The sequence below is a fragment of the Pseudophryne corroboree genome, chromosome 10, assembly GCF_028390025.1.
Source record: "Pseudophryne corroboree isolate aPseCor3 chromosome 10, aPseCor3.hap2, whole genome shotgun sequence".
Taxonomy (NCBI): Eukaryota; Metazoa; Chordata; class Amphibia; order Anura; family Myobatrachidae; genus Pseudophryne; species Pseudophryne corroboree.
Genome location: NC_086453.1, coordinates 223,642,725 through 223,664,066, shown reverse-complemented (window position 1 = coordinate 223,664,066; position 21,342 = coordinate 223,642,725). Strand labels below are relative to the sequence as shown.

The 21,342-nt window shown below is 44.6% G+C and overlaps 1 protein-coding gene across 1 annotated transcript in view; it reads left to right on the top strand.

Moving 5' to 3' along the window:
• The first annotated feature begins 12,494 nt into the window (after positions 1-12,494).
• The window catches only part of CA6 (carbonic anhydrase 6), a 42,114-nt gene continuing 33,266 nt past the window's right edge, over positions 12,495-21,342 (top strand). The window contains exons 1-4 of the mRNA XM_063943105.1: positions 12,495-12,722; positions 13,778-13,960; positions 17,601-17,749; positions 17,839-17,934. Coding sequence (XP_063799175.1) covers positions 12,644-12,722; positions 13,778-13,960; positions 17,601-17,749; positions 17,839-17,934 — 507 coding nt within the window. The 5' untranslated portion in view covers positions 12,495-12,643. The remainder of the gene's footprint in view (positions 12,723-13,777; positions 13,961-17,600; positions 17,750-17,838; positions 17,935-21,342) is intronic.

The following is a 21,342-nucleotide window of genomic DNA, read 5'->3' as shown; positions in this document are numbered from 1 at the left end:
GTGGAAGTAGTAAAAGTGGTCTTACGACTTCCCCTCTGGGATGACCATCGACTCCCAGCAGCAACAACAGCAGCGCCAGCAGCAGTAGGCGTTACACTCAAGGATGCATCGGAGGAATCCCAGGCAGGAGAGGACTTGTCAGAATTGCCAGTGACATGGCCTGCAGGACTATTGGCATTCCTGGGGAAGGAGGAAATTGACACTGAGGGAGTTGGTGGGGTGGTTTGCGTGAGCTTGGTTACAAGAGGAAGGGATTTACTGGTCAGTGGACTGCTTCCGCTGTCGCCCAAAGTTTTTGAACTTGTCACGGACTTATGATGAATGCGCTGCAGGTGACGTATAAGGGAGGATGTTCCGAGGTGGTTAACGTCCTTACCCTTACTTATTACAGCTTGACAAAGGCAACACACGGCTTGACACCTGTTGTCCGCATTTCTGTTGAAATACTTCCACACCGAAGAGCTGATTTTTTTGGTATTTTCACCAGGCATGTCAATGGCCATATTCCTCCCACGGACAACAGGTGTCTCCCCGGGTGCCTGACTTAAACAAACCACCTCACCATCAGAATCCTCCTTGTCAATTTCCTCCCCAGCGCCAGCAACACCCATATCCTCCTCATCCTGGTGTACTTCAACACTGACATCTTCAATCTGACTATCAGGAACTGGACTGCGGGTGCTCCTTCCAGCACTTGCAGGGGGCGTGCAAATGGTGGAAGGCGCATGCTCTTCACGTCCAGTGTTGGGAAGGTCAGGCATCGCAACCGCCGACACAATTGGACTCTCCTTGTGGATTTGTGATTTCGAAGAACGCACAGTTCTTTGCTGTGCTTTTGCCAGCTTAAGTCTTTTCATTTTTCTAGCGAGAGGCTGAGTGCTTCCATCCTCATGTGAAGCTGAACCACTAGCCATGAACATAGGCCAGGGCCTCAGCCGTTCCTTGCCACTCCGTGTGGTAAATGGCATATTGGCAAGTTTACGCTTCTCCTCCGACGATTTTATTTTAGATTTTTGAGTCCTTTTTTACTGATATTTTGTGTTTTGGATTTTACATGCTCTGTACTATGACATTGGGCATCGGCCTTGGCAGACGACGTTGATGGAATTTCATCGTCTCGGCCATGACTAGTGGCAGCAGCTTCAGCACGAGGTGGAAGTGGATCTTGATCTTTCCCTATTTTTGGAACCTCAACATTTTTGTTCTCCATATTTTAATAGGCACAACTAAAAGGCACCTCAGGTAAACAATGGAGATGGATGGCTACTAGTATACTTATGGATGACGAGTGACTGACGACACAGAGGTAGCTACAGCCGTGGACTACCATACTGTCTGCTAGTATAGAGATGATAATGATATAAAAATATATATATATATATCACTACTGCAGGTATATATATATATAATATATAATGACGGACCTGCTGGACGCTGTCAGCAGACTGCTGAACTACTAGTATGAAGAAGATAGAAAAAAAAAAACCACCACAGGTAGGTATACAATTATGGACGAGCACTGACGACACAGAGGTAGCCACAGCCGTGGACTACCGTACTGCGTCTGCTAATATAGAGATGATAATGATATAAAAAATATATATATATCACTACTGCAGGTATATATAATATATAATGACGGACCTGCTGGACGCTGTCAGCAGACTGCTGAACTACTAGTATGAAGAAGATAGAAAAAAAAACCCCCACCACAGGTAGGTATACAATTATGGACGAGCACTGACGACACAGAGGTAGCCACAGCCATGGACTACCGTACTGCGTCTGCTAATATAGAGATGATAATGATATAAATTATATATATATATATCACTACTGCAGGTATATATATATAATATATAATGATGGACCTACTGGACGCTGTCAGCAGACTGCTGAACTACTAGTATGAAGAAGATAGAAAAAAAAAACCCCACCACAGGTAGGTATACAATTAAGGATGAGCACTGACGACACAGAGGTAGCCACAGCCGTGGACTACCGTACTGCGTCTGCTAATATAGAGATGATGATATAAAAAATATATATATATCACTACTGCAGGTATATATAATATATAATGACGGACCTGCTGGACGCTGTCAGCAGACTGCTGAACTACTAGTATGAAGAAGATAGAAAACCCCCCCCCCCACTACAGGTAGGTATACAATTATGGACGAGCACTGACGACACAGAGGTAGCCACAGCCGTGGACTACCGTACTGCGTATGCTAATATAGAGATGATAATGATATAAAAAATATATATATATCACTACTGCAGGTATATATATATATATATAATATATAATGACGGACCTGCTGGACGCTGTCAGCAGACTGCTGAACTACTAGTATGAAGAAGATAGAAAAAAAAACCCATCACAGGTAGGTATACAATTATGGACGAGCACTGACGACACAGAGGTAGCCACAGCCGTGGACTACCGTACTGCGTCTGCTAATATAGAGATGATAATGATATAAAAAATATATATATATCACTACTGCAGGTATATATAATATATAATGACGGACCTGCTGGACGCTGTCAGCAGACTGCTGAACTACTAGTATGAAGAAGATAGAAAAAAAAAAACCCCACCACAGGTAGGTATACAATTATGGACGAGCACTGACGACACAGAGGTAGCCACAGCCGTGGACTACCGTACTGCGTCTGCTAATATAGAGATGATAATGATATAAAAAATATATATATATCACTACTGCAGGTATATATAATATATAATGACGGACCTGCTGGACGCTGTCAGCAGACTGCTGAACTACTAGTATGAAGAAGATAGAAAAAAAAAAACCCACCACAGGTAGGTATACAATTATGGACGAGCACTGACGACACAGAGGTAGCCTCAGCCGTGGACTACCGTACTGCGTCTGCTAATATAGAGATGATGATATAAAAAATATATATATATCACTACTGCAGGTATATATAATATATAATGACGGACCTGCTGGACGCTGTCAGCAGACTGCTGAACTACTAGTATGAAGAAGATAGAAAGAAAAAACCCCACCACAGGTAGGTATACAATTATGGACGAGCACTGACGACACAGAGGTAGCCACAGCCGTGGACTACCGTACTGCGTCTGCTAATATAGAGATGATAATGATATAAAAAATATATATATATCACTACTGCAGGTATATATATATAATATATAATGACGGACCTGCTGGACGCTGTCAGCAGACTGCTGAACTACTAGTATGAAGAAGATAGAAAAAAAAAACCCCATCACAGGTAGGTATACAATTATGGACGAGCACTGACGACACAGAGGTAGCCACAGCCGTGGACTACCGTACTGCGTCTGCTAATATAGAGATGATAATGATATAAAAAATATATATATATCACTACTGCAGGTATATATAATATATAATGACGGACCTGCTGGACGCTGTCAGCAGACTGCTGAACTACTAGTATGAAGAAGATAGAAAAAAAAAAACCCCACCACAGGTAGGTATACAATTATGGACGAGCACTGACGACACAGAGGTAGCCACAGCCGTGGACTACCGTACTGCGTCTGCTAATATAGAGATGATAATGATATAAAAAATATATATATATCACTACTGCAGGTATATATAATATATAATGACGGACCTGCTGGACGCTGTCAGCAGACTGCTGAACTACTAGTATGAAGAAGATAGAAAAAAAACAAACCCCACCACAGGTAGGTATACAATTATGGACGAGCACTGACGACACAGAGGTAGCCACAGCCGTGGACTACCGTACTGCGTCTGCTAATATAGAGATGATAATGATATAAAAAATATATATATATCACTACTGCAGGTATATATATATAATATATAATGACGGACCTGCTGGACGCTGTCAGCAGACTGCTGAACTACTAGTATGAAGAAGATAGAAAAAAAAAACCCCACCACAGGTAAGTATACAATTATGGACGAGCACTGACGACACAGAGGTAGCCACAGCCGTGGACTACCGTACTGCGTCTGCTAATATAGAGATGATAATGATATAAAAAATATATATATATATCACTACTGCAGGTATATATATATAATATATAATGACGGACCTGCTGGACGCTGTCAGCAGACTGCTGAACTACTAGTATGAAGAAGATAGAAAAAAAAAACCCACCACAGGTAGGTATACAATTATGGACGAGCACTGACGACACAGAGGTAGCCACAGTCGTGGACTACCGTACTGCGTCTGCTAATATAGAGATGATAATGATATAAAAAATATATATATATCACTACTGCAGGTATATATAATATATAATGACGGACCTGCTGGACGCTGTCAGCAGACTGCTGAACTACTAGTATGAAGAAGATAGAAAAAAAAAAACCCACCACAGGTAGGTATACAATTATGGACGAGCACTGACGACACAGAGGTAGCTACAGCCGTGGACTACCGTACTGCGTCTGCTAATATAGAGATGATAAAGATGATAGAGATGAACAAAAAAAATATAACACTACTGCAGGTAAATATTTATATAATATAATGAATGACGGACCTGCTGGACACTGTCAGCAGAATGCGTTTATGGAATAAAAATAAAAACACCACAGGAGTGTTTGTTTAACTTTTTCAGGCAGACAATATACTGGTGGTCAGTGGTCACACTGGCAGCAAAAGTGTGCACTGTACTCCTGCTATAACTGCTCCCCAGTCTCCCCCACAATTAAGCTGTGTGAGCAGCACTGGCAGTGAGCACTCAGCACAGTCAGATATAATACATACATAGATGATATATTATCATTATCATATTATCATGCAGCACTCTGAGGCTGAGCACAGATATGGTATGTGACTGTGTATCGTTTTTTTTCAGGCAGAGAACCGATTAAAATTAAACTGGTGGTCACACTATCAGCAAAACTCTGCTGCACTGTACTGAGTACTCCTCCTAATGCTTCCCAAATTAGTAAATCAACTCAAGTGTCTCTGACTCTCTAATCTAATCTAAACGGAGAGGACGCCAGCCACGTCCTCTCCCTATCAATCTCAATGCACGTGTGAAAATGGCGGCTACGCGCGGCTCCTTATATAGAATCCGAGTCTCGCGAGAATCCGACAGCGGGATGATGACGTTCGGGCGCGCTCGGGTTAACCGAGCAAGGCGGGAGGATCCGAGTCTGCTCGGACCCGTGCAAAAAAGGCTGAAGTTCGGGGGGGTTCGGATTCCGAGGAACCGAACCCGCTCATCTCTACTATTCAGTGGAAATTGCTGTATTTGGGACTCTGGAAAAATACCTAGTGCCTGACTTTCATACTGGACTTTTGTTTGGAAATTAGAGAGATATTTATCTCCAAAAAAACCCATTACATCGCCCTCCAGGTGTACCCTTTATGTATGTTTTGTGTTATTTGTTTGTATAGTCTGTGTGCGTATACCGGTATTAGGTTCACCATACACATATATATAAAATATACAATTCAGACCAATTTCCTTCAGCCTCCTTTGTATCTTTTTACCAATAAAATTATAATTTTATAAGAACGTATCCATTGTTGAAATTTTATATATTCCATTTGATCACATTTTCTCATTTGCTGCACACTTTTTGAGATATATCAATATTATGCTTCTGTAATTTCTGCTCATTCTAGAGCGATAAGCGCAGTGTGACACCCTCCACCCCCTTTTTCGCTCCTGACTGCCCTGCAACACAGCCAGCGGGTGGGCTAGGAAAAATTATCCTTTTCCTTGCAGCCCCAGTGGCGGGAGAAATTAAAGGAGGAGCTGTTGACGGGTCACGTTCTGCTTGAGTTGACAATTTATTAACCAGCAGGTCTTTGTACCTCTGCACACTTGTGTCTGCTGGAAAGAGAGATACAACATAGGCTTTAAACCTAGGATCGAGCACAGTGGCCAAAATGTAGTGCTCTGATTTCAACAGATTGACCACCCCTGAATCCTGGCAAAGCGAATGAAGGGCTCCATCCACAAGTCCTACATACTTTGCGGAATTGCTCCGTCTTAGCTTCTCCTTCAATTTATCCAGCTGCTTCTGCAAAAGCCTGATGAGGGGAATGACCTGACTCAAGCTGGCAGTGTCTGAACTGACTTCACGTGTGGCAAATTCGAAGGGTTGGAGATCCTTGCACAAGACGGAAATCATTCTCCACTGCGCTTGAGTCAGGTGCATTACCCCTCCTTTGCCTATATCGTAGGTGGATGTATAGGCTTGAATGGCCTTTTACTGCTCCTCCATCCTCTGAAGCATATAGAGTGTTGAATTCCACCTCATTACCACCTCTTGCTTCAGTTGATGGCGGGGCAGGTTCAGGAGTGTTTGTTGGTGCTCCAGTCTTCGACACGCAGTGACAGAATGCCGAAAGTGTCCCGAAATTTTTCGGGCCACCGACAGCATCTCCTGCACACCCCTCTCATTTAAAAAAAAATTCTGCACCACCAAATTAATTGTATGTGCAAAACATCGGACGTGATGGAATTTGCCCAGTTGTAATGCACACACAATATTGGTGGCATTGTCCAATATCACAAATCCCCAGGAGAGTCCAATTGGGGTAAACCATTCTGCGATGATGTTCCTCAGTTTCCGTAAGAGGTTGTCAGCTGTGTGCCTCTTATGGAAAGTGGTGATACATAGTGTAGCCTGCCTTGGAATGAGTTGGCGTTTGCAAGATGCTGCTACTGGTGCCGCTGTGGGAGGCCATACATCTACCCAGTGGGCTGTTACAGTCATATAGTCCTTAGTCTGCCCTGTTCCACTTGTCCACATGTCCGTGGTTAAGTGGACACTGGATACAACTGCATTTTTTAGGACAATAGTGACTCTTTTTTTGACGTCTGTGTACATTCTCGGTATCGCCTGCCTAGAAAAGTGGAACCTAGATGGGATTTGATACTGGGGACACAGTACCGCAAACAAATCTTTAAGTGACTCTGAACTAATGGTGGATACCGGACGCACCTTTAACACCAACAAGGCCTCAGTTATCTGCTTTGCAAAAGGATGACTGCTGTCATATTTCATCTTCCTCACAAAGGACTGTTGGACAGTCAATTGCTTACTGAAAGTAGTACAAGTGGTCTTGCGACTTCCCCTCTGGGATGACGATTGACTCCCAGCAGCAACAACAGCAGCGGCAGCAACAGCAGGCATACCACTCAAGGATCCTATGGAGGAATCCCGGTTAGGAGAGGACTCCTCAGTCTTGACAGTGACATGGCCTGCAGGACTACAGACATTCCTGACTGAGGAGGAAGTTGACGTTGAGGGAGTTGGTGGTGTGTCTTGCAGGAGCTTGGGTACCGGAGGAAGAAGGGATTTAGGTGTCAGTGGACTGCTTACGCTCTTACCCAAAGTTTCTGAACTTGACAGTGACTTCTGATGAATGCACAGCAGGTGACGTATAAGGGAGGATGTTCCTAGGTGGTTAACATCCTTACCCCTACTTATTACAGATTGACAGAGGCAACAGATGGCTTGACACCTGTTGTCCGGATTTGAGGAGAAATAATTCCACACCGAAGAGGTGGCTTTTTTGGTAGTTTGCCCAGGCATCACAATGGGCTTCTTCGTCCCAAGGACAACAGGTGTCTCCCCCGGTGCCTGACTTAAACCACATCACCACATGACATCTTCAATTTGAATATCAGGAACTGGACTGTGGGTGCTCCTTACAGCACTTACAGGGGGTGTGCAAATGGTGGAAGGAGCCACCTCTTCCCGTCCAGTGTTGGGAAGGTCAGGCATCGCAACCGCCGACACAATTGGACTCTCCTTTGGGATTTGTGATACCATCTCAAAGCACACAGTTCTTTTCTGTGCTCTTTCCAGCTTAACTCTTTTAATTTTTCTAGCGGGAGGATGTGGGTTTCCATCATCATGTGAAGCTGAACCACTAGCCATGAACATAGGCCAGGGCCTCAGCCGTTCCTTGTCACTCCGTGTCGTAAATGGCATATTTGCAAGTTTACGTTTCTCCTCAGATGATTTAAATTTCTTTTTTTGGTTCTTTTTACTGAACTTTGGCTTTTTGGATTTTACACGCCCTCTACTATCACATTGGGCATCGGCCTTGGCAGACGACGTTGATGGTATTTCATCATATATGTCATGGCTAGTGGCAGCAGCTTTAGCACTAGGAGGAAGTGGTTCTTCTTGATCTTTAGAAATCTACCAAACGGATGGAAGATCGGGCGCTTACAGGTGCTGTATCTCTAATGCTGCTGCTATAACATTTGGGGATAGTCAAACCCCAACATTAAACCAAAAGAAAACCAAAGAAAAAGATAGCAGCGCTATTCAAACTGTTAAATATGAATTCTAATGATAAGGATTGAGTGATAATACATTTTTCAATTTTAATAAAACATAAAAATTAGGCCTCAATAAAAATTGGATACACAATCCAAAAACAATTAAAAACAACAGTTGTGGGTCAAATGTTTGTAACCGCCTATCACTTTCACATCCGTTCCTATTAGTAAAACTGGATCATAAAGCAGATGGAGACAGGCTGATGGCGCAGCCACACCAATACACTTTACCCGAAAGACCGTTAGAGGTGTAGTCCCTTTTGAGTGTCTCTGATGTTTTACTCAAAACCAGCCAGGTTTGGGATCCTCATTAGAACACGGCGTCCTCTTTATGAAGAAAGGGTGGATGGTGTTTCCAGTTGTGAAGGAATTGTCTAGTTTCCTCTGCAGATGGAAGAAAGTCCAGTAATTGGTCCGGATGTGATATGGCAGTATGAATTGGCGTAATTTATTGACCCAAGTAGCCTCCTTCTGACGCGTTTCGCTGCACCACTTTACAGCTACACTGGCTATATGGACTGGACTGAGCAGCACAACACTTGTCACCCCACTTTCCCGCCCCAATAAACAGAAACTGAGCACACTGAATAGTGCACGTCCTCTCACTCTCCGAAACTGAAGTGAAAATGGCCGCGACGCGCGGCTCCTTATATGGAATCCAAATCCCGCGAGAATCCGACAGCGGGATGATGACGTTTTGCCGAGTTCGGGTTTCCGAGTCAAGATGGAAAATCCTACCCTGGCTCGGATCCGGACTCGGAAGCCAAAGTTCGGGGGGTTCAGTTCTCTGAGAACCGAACCCGCTCATCTCTAGTTATAATAGCTTGCAACTGGTTTGCTCCGTCCTCTCCTAACATTTATCATTGGAGAGCGCTGGTGAATGAGGTGGCGGGTCATGAACGATTCATGTATAGAGCCAGAGGTGCAATCACCCAATATTTTACTAAATGGGATAGGTGGAATACTTCACGACTTGCCACAGAATTGAATATGGTGACAGTCCTAACTTAACACTGTTGCTAAACGTGAATGCTCTAGTTTCGCAGAGGCTTATGACACGAAAATGCTATGTAAATGTAATTGCAATGTTACGAAAATGACACCCTTCATGTATTCCTAAGGAGACATATGTTTGGAATAATAAGCACTCAACTGTCTGTATGCTTGTATCCATTTTTTATTATTATTTCTGGCTCATGGACATGTACAAGTTTGTTTTGTTGTATGTTTGAATCTTGTTGTAAACTTGAAAAGCATTTCAATAAAAAAGTACACAAGTTAAAAAAAAGAAAAGAAACTAGTACATTTACTGTAAGTAGGAGAACTGATGGGAACATATCTATTTTCAAATACAAGGTGAAATGGACAATAAGAATACCATGAGTGAGTGACTGACTCACCTATTGCAGACCCTCCAACATGACCCGCCCCACTAGGTACAAAATGTTCTGTTTCTGGACTTCCCTCTTAATTTATGATTTCCATCACCTGTGTTGAACTAGTTAAATGATAAGAAAGCTGTTTCTACACAGGTGATGGCAATAATAAATTAAGAGTGAAGTCCAGAAACAGAGCATTTTGTACCTAGTGGCGCGGGTCATGTTGGAGGGTATGCTATTGGTGTGTAATACTCTATGGCCCTCATTCCGAGTCGTTCGCTCGCTAGCTGCTTTTAGCAACAGTGCCAATGCTAAGCCGCCGCCCTCTGGGAGTGTATCTTAGCTTAGCAGAAGTGCGAACGAAAGGATCGCAGCGCTGCTACAAAAAAAAAATTGTGCAGTTTCAGAGTAGCTGCAGACCTACTCCTAGCTTGCGATCACTTCAGTCTGTTTAGTTCCTGTTTTGACGTCACAAACACGCCCTGCGTTCGGCCAGCCACTCCCCCGTTTCCCCAGCCACTCCTGCGTTTTTATCTGGCACGCCTGCGTTTTTTCACACACTCCCCGAAAACAGTCAGTTACCACCCAGAAACACCCACTTCCTGTCAATCACTCAACGATCAGCAGTGCGACTAAATAGCGTCGCTAGACCTTGTGTAAAACTGCATCGGCTTTTGTGAAAGTACGTCGCGCATGCGCTCTGCGCCCCACACGCATGTGCAGAATTTTTAGCCTGATCGCTGCGCTGCGAACAACGGCAGCTAGCGATCAACTCAGAATGACCCCCAATGTGTCATGCCAAATAGTAAACCTATTTATAGAAAACAGTGCAACCCTGCATTTCAAAGGGTAAGGTAATGCAGACCCTTTTTTAGGAACCACACTTGTGTCCCAAATATCACTCAAATACACTTAAGTTCCAGGTAATTGAATTTCATAAAATATATTTATTACAAAAAGGGGGGTGATAAATAGGAAGAAGTACATACAGGAAAACAATAAAAATATGCTTATCTGTCCATCAATGAGGTCCAGCTAGGTAAGTATAGTCCCAACGTATTTAATCTTTCTATTCATGTCAATTAGAATGATTAGAATGTAAACAATATGTCAGTGGTGGTCTAGAGGTGGCTAACCAGTATGTCATGTCCTGGGGTGTAGTATGGTATGCCGGCGCTCGGGCTCCCGGCGACCAGCATACCGGTGCCGGGAGCCCGACCGCCGGCATACCGACAGCATGGCGAGCGCAAAGGAGCCCCTTGCGTGCTCGCTGCGCTCGCCACACTGCGGGCACGGTGGCACGCCACATTATTTTATTCTCCCTCCAGGGGGGTCGTGGACCCCCACAAGGGAAAATAGCTGTCGGTATGCCGGGTGTCGGGATTCCGGCGCCAGTATACTGTGCATCGGGATCCCGACATTCGGCATACTGAAGACCAACCCATGTCCTGTAGCTCCAGCAATATCTCCCTGCTCCGGCAGACAACTGATGAGGACTTCCAGCGGATCAAATGGAACTTCCAGTGGTGAGTATTCTCAAGGCACATTAACAGTGCAGGTTTTTGTGATAGCCAGGCTGCAACACAGAAGATTAAATCAAATAACTGAGGTACTAATTAAGGGGGACATTTACTAAGCAGTGATAAGAGCGGAGAAGTGAGCCAGTGCAGAAGTGCCCATGGCAACCAATCAGCACTGAAGTAACATCTATAATCTGCATACTATAAAATTATACAGAGCTGCTGATTGGTTGATGGAGCAACTTCTCCACTGGCTCACTTCTCCGCTTTTATCACTGCTTAGTAAATGTCCCCCTAAGTCACTTGTGCTCAAGCACGGCTATCACTAAAACCTGGATTGTTAGTGTGCGTTGAGGACATAGACTGGGAATGCCTGCCCTAACCCTCCCCCTAGTGCAGGGGTTCCCAACCACTCGTCAAGGATGTCACTAAAACCTGGACTGTTAGTGTTACTGGACTTCCTTCTGATCCTATGATTGTCATCACCTGTGCTGTAACACCTTTCTTATGAATTAATTAGTTCAACACAGGTGAAGGCAATCATAAATTAAGAGGGAAGGCCAGGAGCAGAGCATTTTGTCCCTCCTGGAAAGGGTCATGTTGGGAGGTATGGGACTCCCTCGGCTGACAGTCTGTGCATAATGTCGGCAGTTTACATGTCGACTTTCTGCACATGCCAACATGTTTAATGTTGACATTTTAACAATGTCGACAAAAACAGTTGACATTGCAAATGTTGACATTATAACTGTTGACACTGTATATGTTGACATTTTGACTACATACCCTATTGGTTATTGTGACAAGTTATTAGAGCAATGTTAGTAATTGCATAACGTGTTTGACCCCTATTCTGTCACTAAACACACACACACACACACACACACATACACACACACACACACACACACACACACACACACACACACTAGAGTCCAAAGGCCATGTTCTGCAAGTTGGAAAATCTCCGTTTCTACAGTATAAATTAAATGCAATTACCTGTTGCAGTAATTGTATGCCAAGTCACAGATGTAGTGAATATTTGGATACACAAAGTGAAAAACATGCAGTAGACCAATGTTTATTGGGTAGATTAATAATAACACAAGACAGAATGATGACTGACAGAAACTCTGGAAACCAGTCTGATAAAACCTAACAAGCTAGTGTGTGTCAATCAATAAAATCCTCTTAGGGCAACTGCGCAGTTCATCTGAACTCACGTTCCCCTGGAATAGATAAAAGCATAGTGGGGTGGGGGGAGAGGTGGTAAGCCTGTTTGTGGAGTGGGAGGAGGAATCATGTTTCATAGACTTTAAATTACTATTTACACATACTAAGCTGTAGAATAAAGGTAGATCACAATTCCTACCAAAGGCACATGCAAGGCTCCAGCTGTGGGGATAACTATGGACTTTAATGTATACCTGCTGCTTTCTCTTTGTTTTATAGTCTGTAGCTCCCATGTGGTAGAATGGACTTACCAAGGTAAGCGGACAAGCCTCAGCCTAACGCTAACAGGTGTGGGACCTATGGGAGTCCTGGCATTCTAATGCTGCAGTAAAGTTCATGATGTGATGCTGTAGCACAATACTCTGGAATATTAAAATCATTATGTATAGGATAGTCTGGAAAGATGCTTTCATGCCTAGATCCACTGCTAGCTCTGTATCCTGAATACTTGGATTTGACATTTTTGATATGTAATGTATTGTAGTATGTTTGAATAACTAGCATCGTTCGTGACATTTTGCTGTGTTTTGCTGTAGAATTCTTAGTTTTGGGCGGTTATGGACTTTGCCTAACGTACTGTACATCTCAAGTTTAATATTTCCCTCACCCTGTTGTATGTAAAAAGTGCAAATATTTGACAAGCTGTTGTTTTTCTGTGTTGTGTGCTATTTTTGATTATGAAAAAAACTAATGTAGAAAATACATAAGGTCGAACAGTATGCCTTATGGCTGAAATACATTTTCTAATGACATTTTGTACATATTGGGGGTAATTCCAAGTTGATCGCAGCAGGAAATTTTTTAGCAGTTGGGCAAAACCATGTGCACTGCAGGGGAGGCAGATATAACATGTGCAGAGAGAGTTAGATTTGGGTGTGGTGTGTTCAATCTGCAATCTAAATTGCAGTGTAAAAATAAAGCAGCCAGTATTTACCCTGCACAGAAACAATATAACCCACCCAAATCTAACTCTCTCTGCAAATGTTATATCTGCACCCCCTGCAGTGCACATGGTTTTGCCCAACTGCTAAAAAAATTCCTGCTGCGATCAACTTGGAATTACCCCTCTTGTACTGTATGTGTTTTGAATTCACTTCTCTATTACAATAAACTGTGTCAGAAAGCTGCTTGCTATTTAAGCCAATTTGACAATATTCAAGTTAAAACACAGTTACCCGTTACGGATACTGGGATGCAAATTGGTTAAAACAGCACTCGCAGGTATATAATTTCATCCATATAATGTTGATATAAATATAAATCATGGGTAATGATTAACTTTTAATGAATGTGACTATAAATTTACACAGAAGGAGAAGTAGATGAAGCAAACTGGGGGAAAAAGTATCCCTTGTGTGCAGCAAAGCACCAGTCACCCATTGATATCCAAAGGAAGAAAGTTGTTTATAATAAGGAATTGGTACCCCTGGATTTACAAGGCTATGAAGGACCATTGCATGGATATTTCAATGTGTCCAACAATGGTCACTCTGGTAAGTTGGTGTCTTCGGTGGTTTTAATTATCTTAATATGATATAATATGGTCTTTTGTTAAAGACAAGTAATGAAGGTTGTGCAATATTCAAATTTCTAACAAATTAGGAAGTTTTTAAAAGTTACAGGTAAGAAGATTATAATATATCACTGCTACAGTATGTTACATCTATATTAGTAAAAGTAGACTCATCCTTTGTGTTCCCAGTGCTGTTGACTATGTAAATCCATGATTGGAGAGCAGTGCACAATAACTTAGTAACTAAAGGGCCGTTTAAAGGTTAAGGGATTTGGAAGAGTTCAGCATGTTGTACTCCGTATGTAAATGTTACCACAGAATGAGTAAATAATTTACATCTTAGTCCCTTTGATGTCCACTGAACACAGATGCGCAAGTTAACAGTTACTAAGGTGCATATTTAACAAAGGGTAAAGATCCCGATTGCCGGAAAAAAATGGTATTTTCGGACAAGCATGCTTGCTATTGTTTTACACAACTCCTCAAAATGCATATTGGGATGGGGGTAGGTGTGGCTACATCTCTGGTGGTTTTGGTCACATCTCCAGCGGACATTTTATACAAGACCTTATCTTCTTATTGTACTGCCAATGTAAATTGACTCCTTCCACTCGATATTGCTGCTTTCTAATAATTAGATACAGTAGTCCTTGCTAACCACAATCTGCACTATAAATAAGTACTGCAATTGTACAGAGGCGTGTCAGTGTAGTCTTGCCTGACCCATTACCTGTAACAAATTAATAATTTATATAACTGGTGTCAAAAGATGTGTTTATTTCCAGGAAAGAATATATAAAAGGAAGATGAGGAGAGGGAAGATTACAATCACTTTAATTAGTTGTCAGTTGAAATCTACAAAACTGTATCAAAAAGGATCAAGTTCTTAAAACGAACAGCCAAAAGTAGGCTTTTATCCAGGTTTTTGGGGGGGAGTTGGTTACTGTACCAACTTTCCAGTGATACTGTATATTCAGAAAGATGCATAGGAGAGCGCAAAGGCTTTGGAACAGTGCCTTTGCTAGCACCTGTGTGGAGACATCTTTCGAACATATTACCAGAAAGATGGTGCCACTGCCGCTGAACGAGTATAGGTATTGGAGCACCGCATGGGCAGTCACAGTGGTCATTCTTGGGTGCTGGTTGTGTGGCGTAGGTCTACAGACCGCATATCCTGCACCCATAATGAATAAGCCACTGCATTTAACTTGAAACTGTAGGTTCTCAAATTCTGTCCTCGGGACCCCAAACAATTCATGTTTTCCAGGTCTTCTCACAGAATTGCAAGTGAATTAATTGGCTTCACCTGTAGATCTTTTAAAATGTGTTATTGAGTAATGATTACACCTTTGCGCCTACTATGTGCCTGTTTAACTTCCACTTCCGGATGTCTGATACTAGGTGTGCACAATGGCGCCAAGAGGGAGGGAGCGGGTACTAACTACTCTGGGCTTGTTGTAGGTGACCAACTCTGCAACCTTCCACCCCACCTCTTCCCACATGCTTGCTAATGCTGCCAAGTCAGACTAAAATAGCAGTGATGGGGTTATCTGATCTTCAGATTGGCTGTCTCCCACTGGATAAATGTTGAATTGTTTCGGTAATTTTGTATCCACCATTGCTACTTGCACTTGCCACTTGGCCCTCGATAATGAATAGGCCCATAACTCAATTGAAAATTGTTAGTGTTAATTATTAAAACTGCACTTTGTTATGCTTAACAAATGTTATGCAGATATTCTTATCGTAACATAAAAATAAATTTGTTAAAGGATATTATTCACATAATAAAATATTCTTACTAAATATACCCACATTTGTCCCAGTACATAGTAATGTCCTATCTAGCTCATTAGCGCCCTCTCTGCACACAAGACAGAGTTGCTAGCTTATGGGTAAATTATTCCAAAGTCACTCTTTTACTTGGAAGGGGTCTATTCATTGCAGCACCCAGTAAGCTGTGTACAGAGGTTCCTGGGCAAAGGAACATAGAAACATAGAAACATAGAATTTGTCGGCAGATAAGAACCACTTGGCCCATCTAGTCTGCCCCTTTTTTTTTTTTATATATTATTTTTTTTTATCACTAACCTTATTTGTTCCTTATTTCTTTGTAAGGATATCCTTATGTCTATCCCATGCATGTTTAAATTGCTCTACTGTCTTAGCCTCTACCACCTCTGATGGGAGGCTATTCCACTTGTCCACTACCCTTTCTGTGAAATAATTTTTCCGCAACATCTCCCAAGTGTGCCTGTGTAAATATATTAAATCATTTGGGGGTAAATGTATTATAGCGACACGATAATACTTCCTGCTTCGTCTCCTACGAAGGGACATTGACAAGATGTATTAACATCCTGTCTGCTGAAGCCTCCGGCGATGACCCCTGAGCACACAGTGCCTCAGCTTAGTGCTGATGCATTGTGTCTCCCTGCCCGGCCGGCTCCACCGCGCATGCGCGGGAACACGCTACTCATGCGAAATCCCCTGCGCAGTCTGGAGCCAGCACCCGCCACAACTAGGGAATCACTGTGCTGGCACCACAGCCATCATACATGGGGAAAAGCGGTATCTGCGGAACATAACATGTGCTGATACTGCTTCTCCCCCATACCGGAAGGGAAAACATTTACCCCTTAATGCTGTATGTTATTATTACATGTTTTAGTGCATTGTCAAATCACCTACAGCTGCCACTTCCCGATAATATATTGTAATGCTCAGTGACCCATTCAGATTCTTTATTTTCACAATGGTGCCCCACTTACAGTGCCGTCCACTGGCATTAAGGGGCAGCTGTTGGCAACTTCTTAAGGTGCCCATACACCTAAAGATTTACCTTCCAATCTGGCTGGTTGGAACAAAAATCTGGTAATGGATGGCAGCAAATGACAGTTGACCATTTCAAATGGTCAACTGTCAGTTGCTCCCATCCATTACCAGATTTTCGTTCCAACCAGCCAGATTGGAAGATAAATCTGTAGGTGTATGGGCACCTTTACCTGTGAAGCTATTGTCTGCTGCTCCCATTGAGAGTAATGACTGCCCACCACCATGAAGAGGAGATGCCAACATGCACCTGTAAAGGGTACATACTGTACACAAAGCTAATGCCAGTAAACACTCCTCGAATGTAACAAACGTCTTTGTTGATATTGTTTTAAAACTGATGGGGATTTAGAGGTGTCAGAAATGATGCCATTTTGGGAATTCTGTATTTTGAGTAAAATGTCCTTGTGATGTGTAAAATAAATACATAATAAAAATATAATTTAGTACATAGATGTGTGATGTGCAAATATCAATGCAAGCTGCATACACTTAATGTGTAGTTGCAGAATTTATTCCGAGGTGACATGTTTAAAGCTACTTAAAACAGAAGTACAGACCTATCTTAAACTGCTCAGGGCCCTTAGTGTACTCTGCTTGCAGAAAACACCCCTGATATTGAAGCGCATAGCTGTGTTCTAACTAGGATATCCAGGATAATTATTACACCCCCCTATTCATTTGCATCCATTTTGATTTACCATGCTCTAACTATTAACGTCAACTACTTTTTAATCTTCCACTCTTTAAACTTCTCATACATATTATTATTTTTTCCTCATATCCAGTGGAAATAGACCTTCCACCTACAATGCAAATTAAGGCTGGACTTCCCCACACCTACACTGCAGTACAAATGCACTTGCACTGGGGCGGCCTTGATCTGGAAACCAGCGGCTCTGAGCACACTATTGATGGGATGAGATACATGGCAGAGGTGAGTGCTGCATCTCTTCCAATGTGAGTTCCTTGTAGTGTAGTGTGATTATCCTGATGCCCCTTTTCTTTCTTAACTTTTGATTACAGCTGCACGTTGTGAACTATAACTCTGAACTATACAAGACCTTTGATGAAGCCAAGGACAAGCCCAATGGCCTAGCTGTGCTTGCATTTTTATATGAGGTGAGTAATACAACAATTTGGCATAGACTGAGTTCTGCTCACAAGATATAGTTATACACAGCAGTATAATTGTAAACCTAACATTCTTACACTATGGGGTTCCTGTCCTCATTGTCTATTCACTTACCTGAAGTCGGGTGCCATTGAGAGCCATATAGTCTTCTGTGCAGGAGGACTATGCCTACCTAGTCTTCCATATAGCTAAATAGAGTACGTCTATTCAGCTTATTTAAAAGAAGCGGGTGCAGTTAGTCAGTGTAAGAGGTGCGGCTGCGCGTGTGGTGGGCTGGTGCCTGCTGCCGTGCAGGTGTATTTTCGGTACTCACCAGGCGCCGCTCTCTCTCACCTTCAGGTACCGGAACCTTCAACGGACCTGGCAAATCTTCCGTCGGACCCGGACACGACGACCTAGGAGGAAGGAGATTGCTGAGTGCCGTCCTCCTAACTGTGGACCGAAACGCCCTCCGACCCAGAGAAAAATAGTGCTTTCGGGCTAGGTGAGGGTCATCCCAGGCGTCCGCCTCAGAGCCCGAATTTCACCTATTGGCACTCTCGCACCAGGTGGAAATTCTACCTTGCACCGGCGTGCAAGGCTCACCGTTCGCCCTGAAGGAAGGGAGACAGATAGGGACACACACAGAAGGAACACACAGACCGATGTTACTCACCGTCCTACGTCTTGTACTCCGATCTTCTCCACTTACAGGTCCCTGTAAGGAGGCAAAGAGAGAAACAGCCGTGCAGGGCCTCACTCTAACCTAGTGTGCATCCGCTACACTAACTACATAAACAAAGCCCTCAAACTGGCTCAAGTGTGGGTGGTGCAACACAAACTATGCACAAACTCTATAACAACATTTTGCCCTGCACGGTAACAACACACACATCGGAGTACAACATCAAACGGTGCGGTCCCTTTAGATCCCTACCTACACTCTGGGGGGTGGACGCCGCACAGCCTACCCACCTCCTGTACCTTCCCTTATGTGGGCCTCAGGCCTGCCTACCTAAATACCTCAGGGTGGCCTGGGCCTAGTGCCCAGTGCCACCTTTATTCACCTCGGGGGAACTTATTCCCTGGGCCTAGCACCCCCTGACTGCACACATGCCGGAGGCCTGACTTCACCCACGGGCCTAGTGCCCGCCTAACTTGTCACCAGTTGGGTGACCTGGGCCTAGCGCCCAGGGTCACCTTATGTTACCCTATTCGGCCAGAATACACTAGGGCCTAATGCCCTCTAATGCCCCACAGGCCTATTGCCTGATATGCCCCTCGGGCCTAATGCCCGCCTAACCGTCCCACAGGCCTGTGGCCTGACTATTCCTAAGGGCCTAGTGCCCAACTGTGCCCCAGGCCTAGTGCCTGCCTATCCGGGCTGGGGGGTTCCCCGGCTACTCGTGGCCACGGGCCTGGAGGGCCCGACTAAATGCCCCACGGGCCAGGAGGCCCGACTAAATGCCCACGGGCCGGGAGGGCCTGACTGTGCCCACGGGCCTAATGCCCGAACACCCGGTGGTCTAGGGAGGAGAGAAGGGGGCACCTTAGAAGGGCCTACCTGCGGTGGAGAAGGCTGCAGTGGGGAACTGCACAGCTCAATTGCTTCCCACCACTGCAGCGCTTCTCGGCCTGGATGAACTCTTCTGCCGCTGGCCCGTCCTGGCCAGCGGCGCCGCCGTCTCCTCGCCGCATCCAGCCGCCGCTGGACATCTTCTTCCAGGAGCCCGACGTCTTCCGGCCTCTTCAGCGGCCACCGGAGCTCTTCTTCCCACGGCCGTCGTCTTCTCCTCCACGCCGGACTATCTTCTGCGCTCCGGCGCCGATTGGCTCGCCGCGCCCGCCTCCGATTGGCCGCCGCTCCGGGAGCCACGATTGGCTCCCGGAGGGCGCCAACATTTGAACCTCTCCGCAGCCTCCGGTCCGGTGCAGGGAAAAGGGTAATCCCTGCACCGGACACCCGCCGCCGCCACGCACCCAGCGCTGGGGACAGACAAGCTGCCCCAGCGCTGTCCCCAGCCAGGGACAGCACCACTGATGTGCCCACAGGGCACATCTCTACATCAGCCTGCTTTGTGAACTGTAAATTCAGGTCCTGGATTTGTTATAGCTCCTGATTTACTGCCTGTCCATAAGCTCCAATTTGGTTGCGGCCAGCGTCGGATTCATAATGCCACCTTGGCTGCCTGCTAGTGCTCAGGCTGTAAACAGCAATGGATCCTGATTACAGAACCCAGAAGCTTCACCAGGAATGCTGGGGATCATAGTCAGTGAAGAAGGCAGGTCAGTGAAGGGAGGGAGGGAGGGGCTGGGGGGTCGTGTGTGTGTGTGTGTGTGTGTGTGTGTGTGTGTGTGTGTGTGTGTGTGTGTGTGGGGATGGGGTTGCACGCTCCCCCCACACCCAACAATTTTCTGATGACAGCCCTGGTTGCAGTGCATCAGAATCCTAAATAAATAACAATACATTTTGGTCTTTGTAGTTCCAACAAGTTGCGGTCATGTGACCGGCGCTCGGGATCCTGGTAGTTAACATGCCACCGACAGTATCCCGAACGATCAAAATACCAGCATACAGCATGCCGACCCACAGAGACTATTCCCACTCGTGGGTGTCCACGACACCCATAGAGTGGGAATAGAACCTGTGGCGAGCGCAAGGGGCTTTGCTACACTCACCCACCCCCGCGGTCGGTATGCTGACCGCCAGGATCCCCAGCGCCTGTCTTTTGTCGCCTGTTTCCCCAACTCGTTACAACACCCAATTCAAATTAATTTCTACACCACTCTGTATTCTATGACACGTATAAATAAAATATATGCACAATTTGGTCATCTTTAATATGAACTATGGCCCTCATTCCGAGTTGTTCGCTCGGTATTTTTCATTGCATCGCAGTGAAAATCCGCTTAGTACGCATGCACAAAGTTCGCACTGCGACTGCGCCAAGTAACTTTACTATGATGAAAGTATTTTTACTCACGGCTTTTTCTTCGCTCCGGCGATCGTAATGTGATTGACAGGAAATGGGTGTTACTGGGCGGAAACACGGCGTTTCAGGGGCGTGTGGCTGAAAACGCTACCGTTTCCGGAAAAAACGCAGGAGTGGCCGGAGAAACGGTGGGAGTGCCTGGGCGAACGCTGGGTGTGTTTGTGACGTCAACCAGGAACGACAAGCACTGAACTGATCGCACAGGCAGAGTAAGTCTGAAGCTACTCTGAAACTGCTAAGTAGTTAGTAATCGCAATATTGCGCATACATCGGTCGCAATTTTAAGAAGCTAAGATTCACTCCCAGTAGGCGGCGGCTTAGCGTGTGTAACTCTGCTAAATTCGCCTTGCGACCGATCAACTCGGAATGAGGGCCTATGTGCTTATATCTGCAGTACTCCTTTTTTGAAGAAGTGTGGCTTCA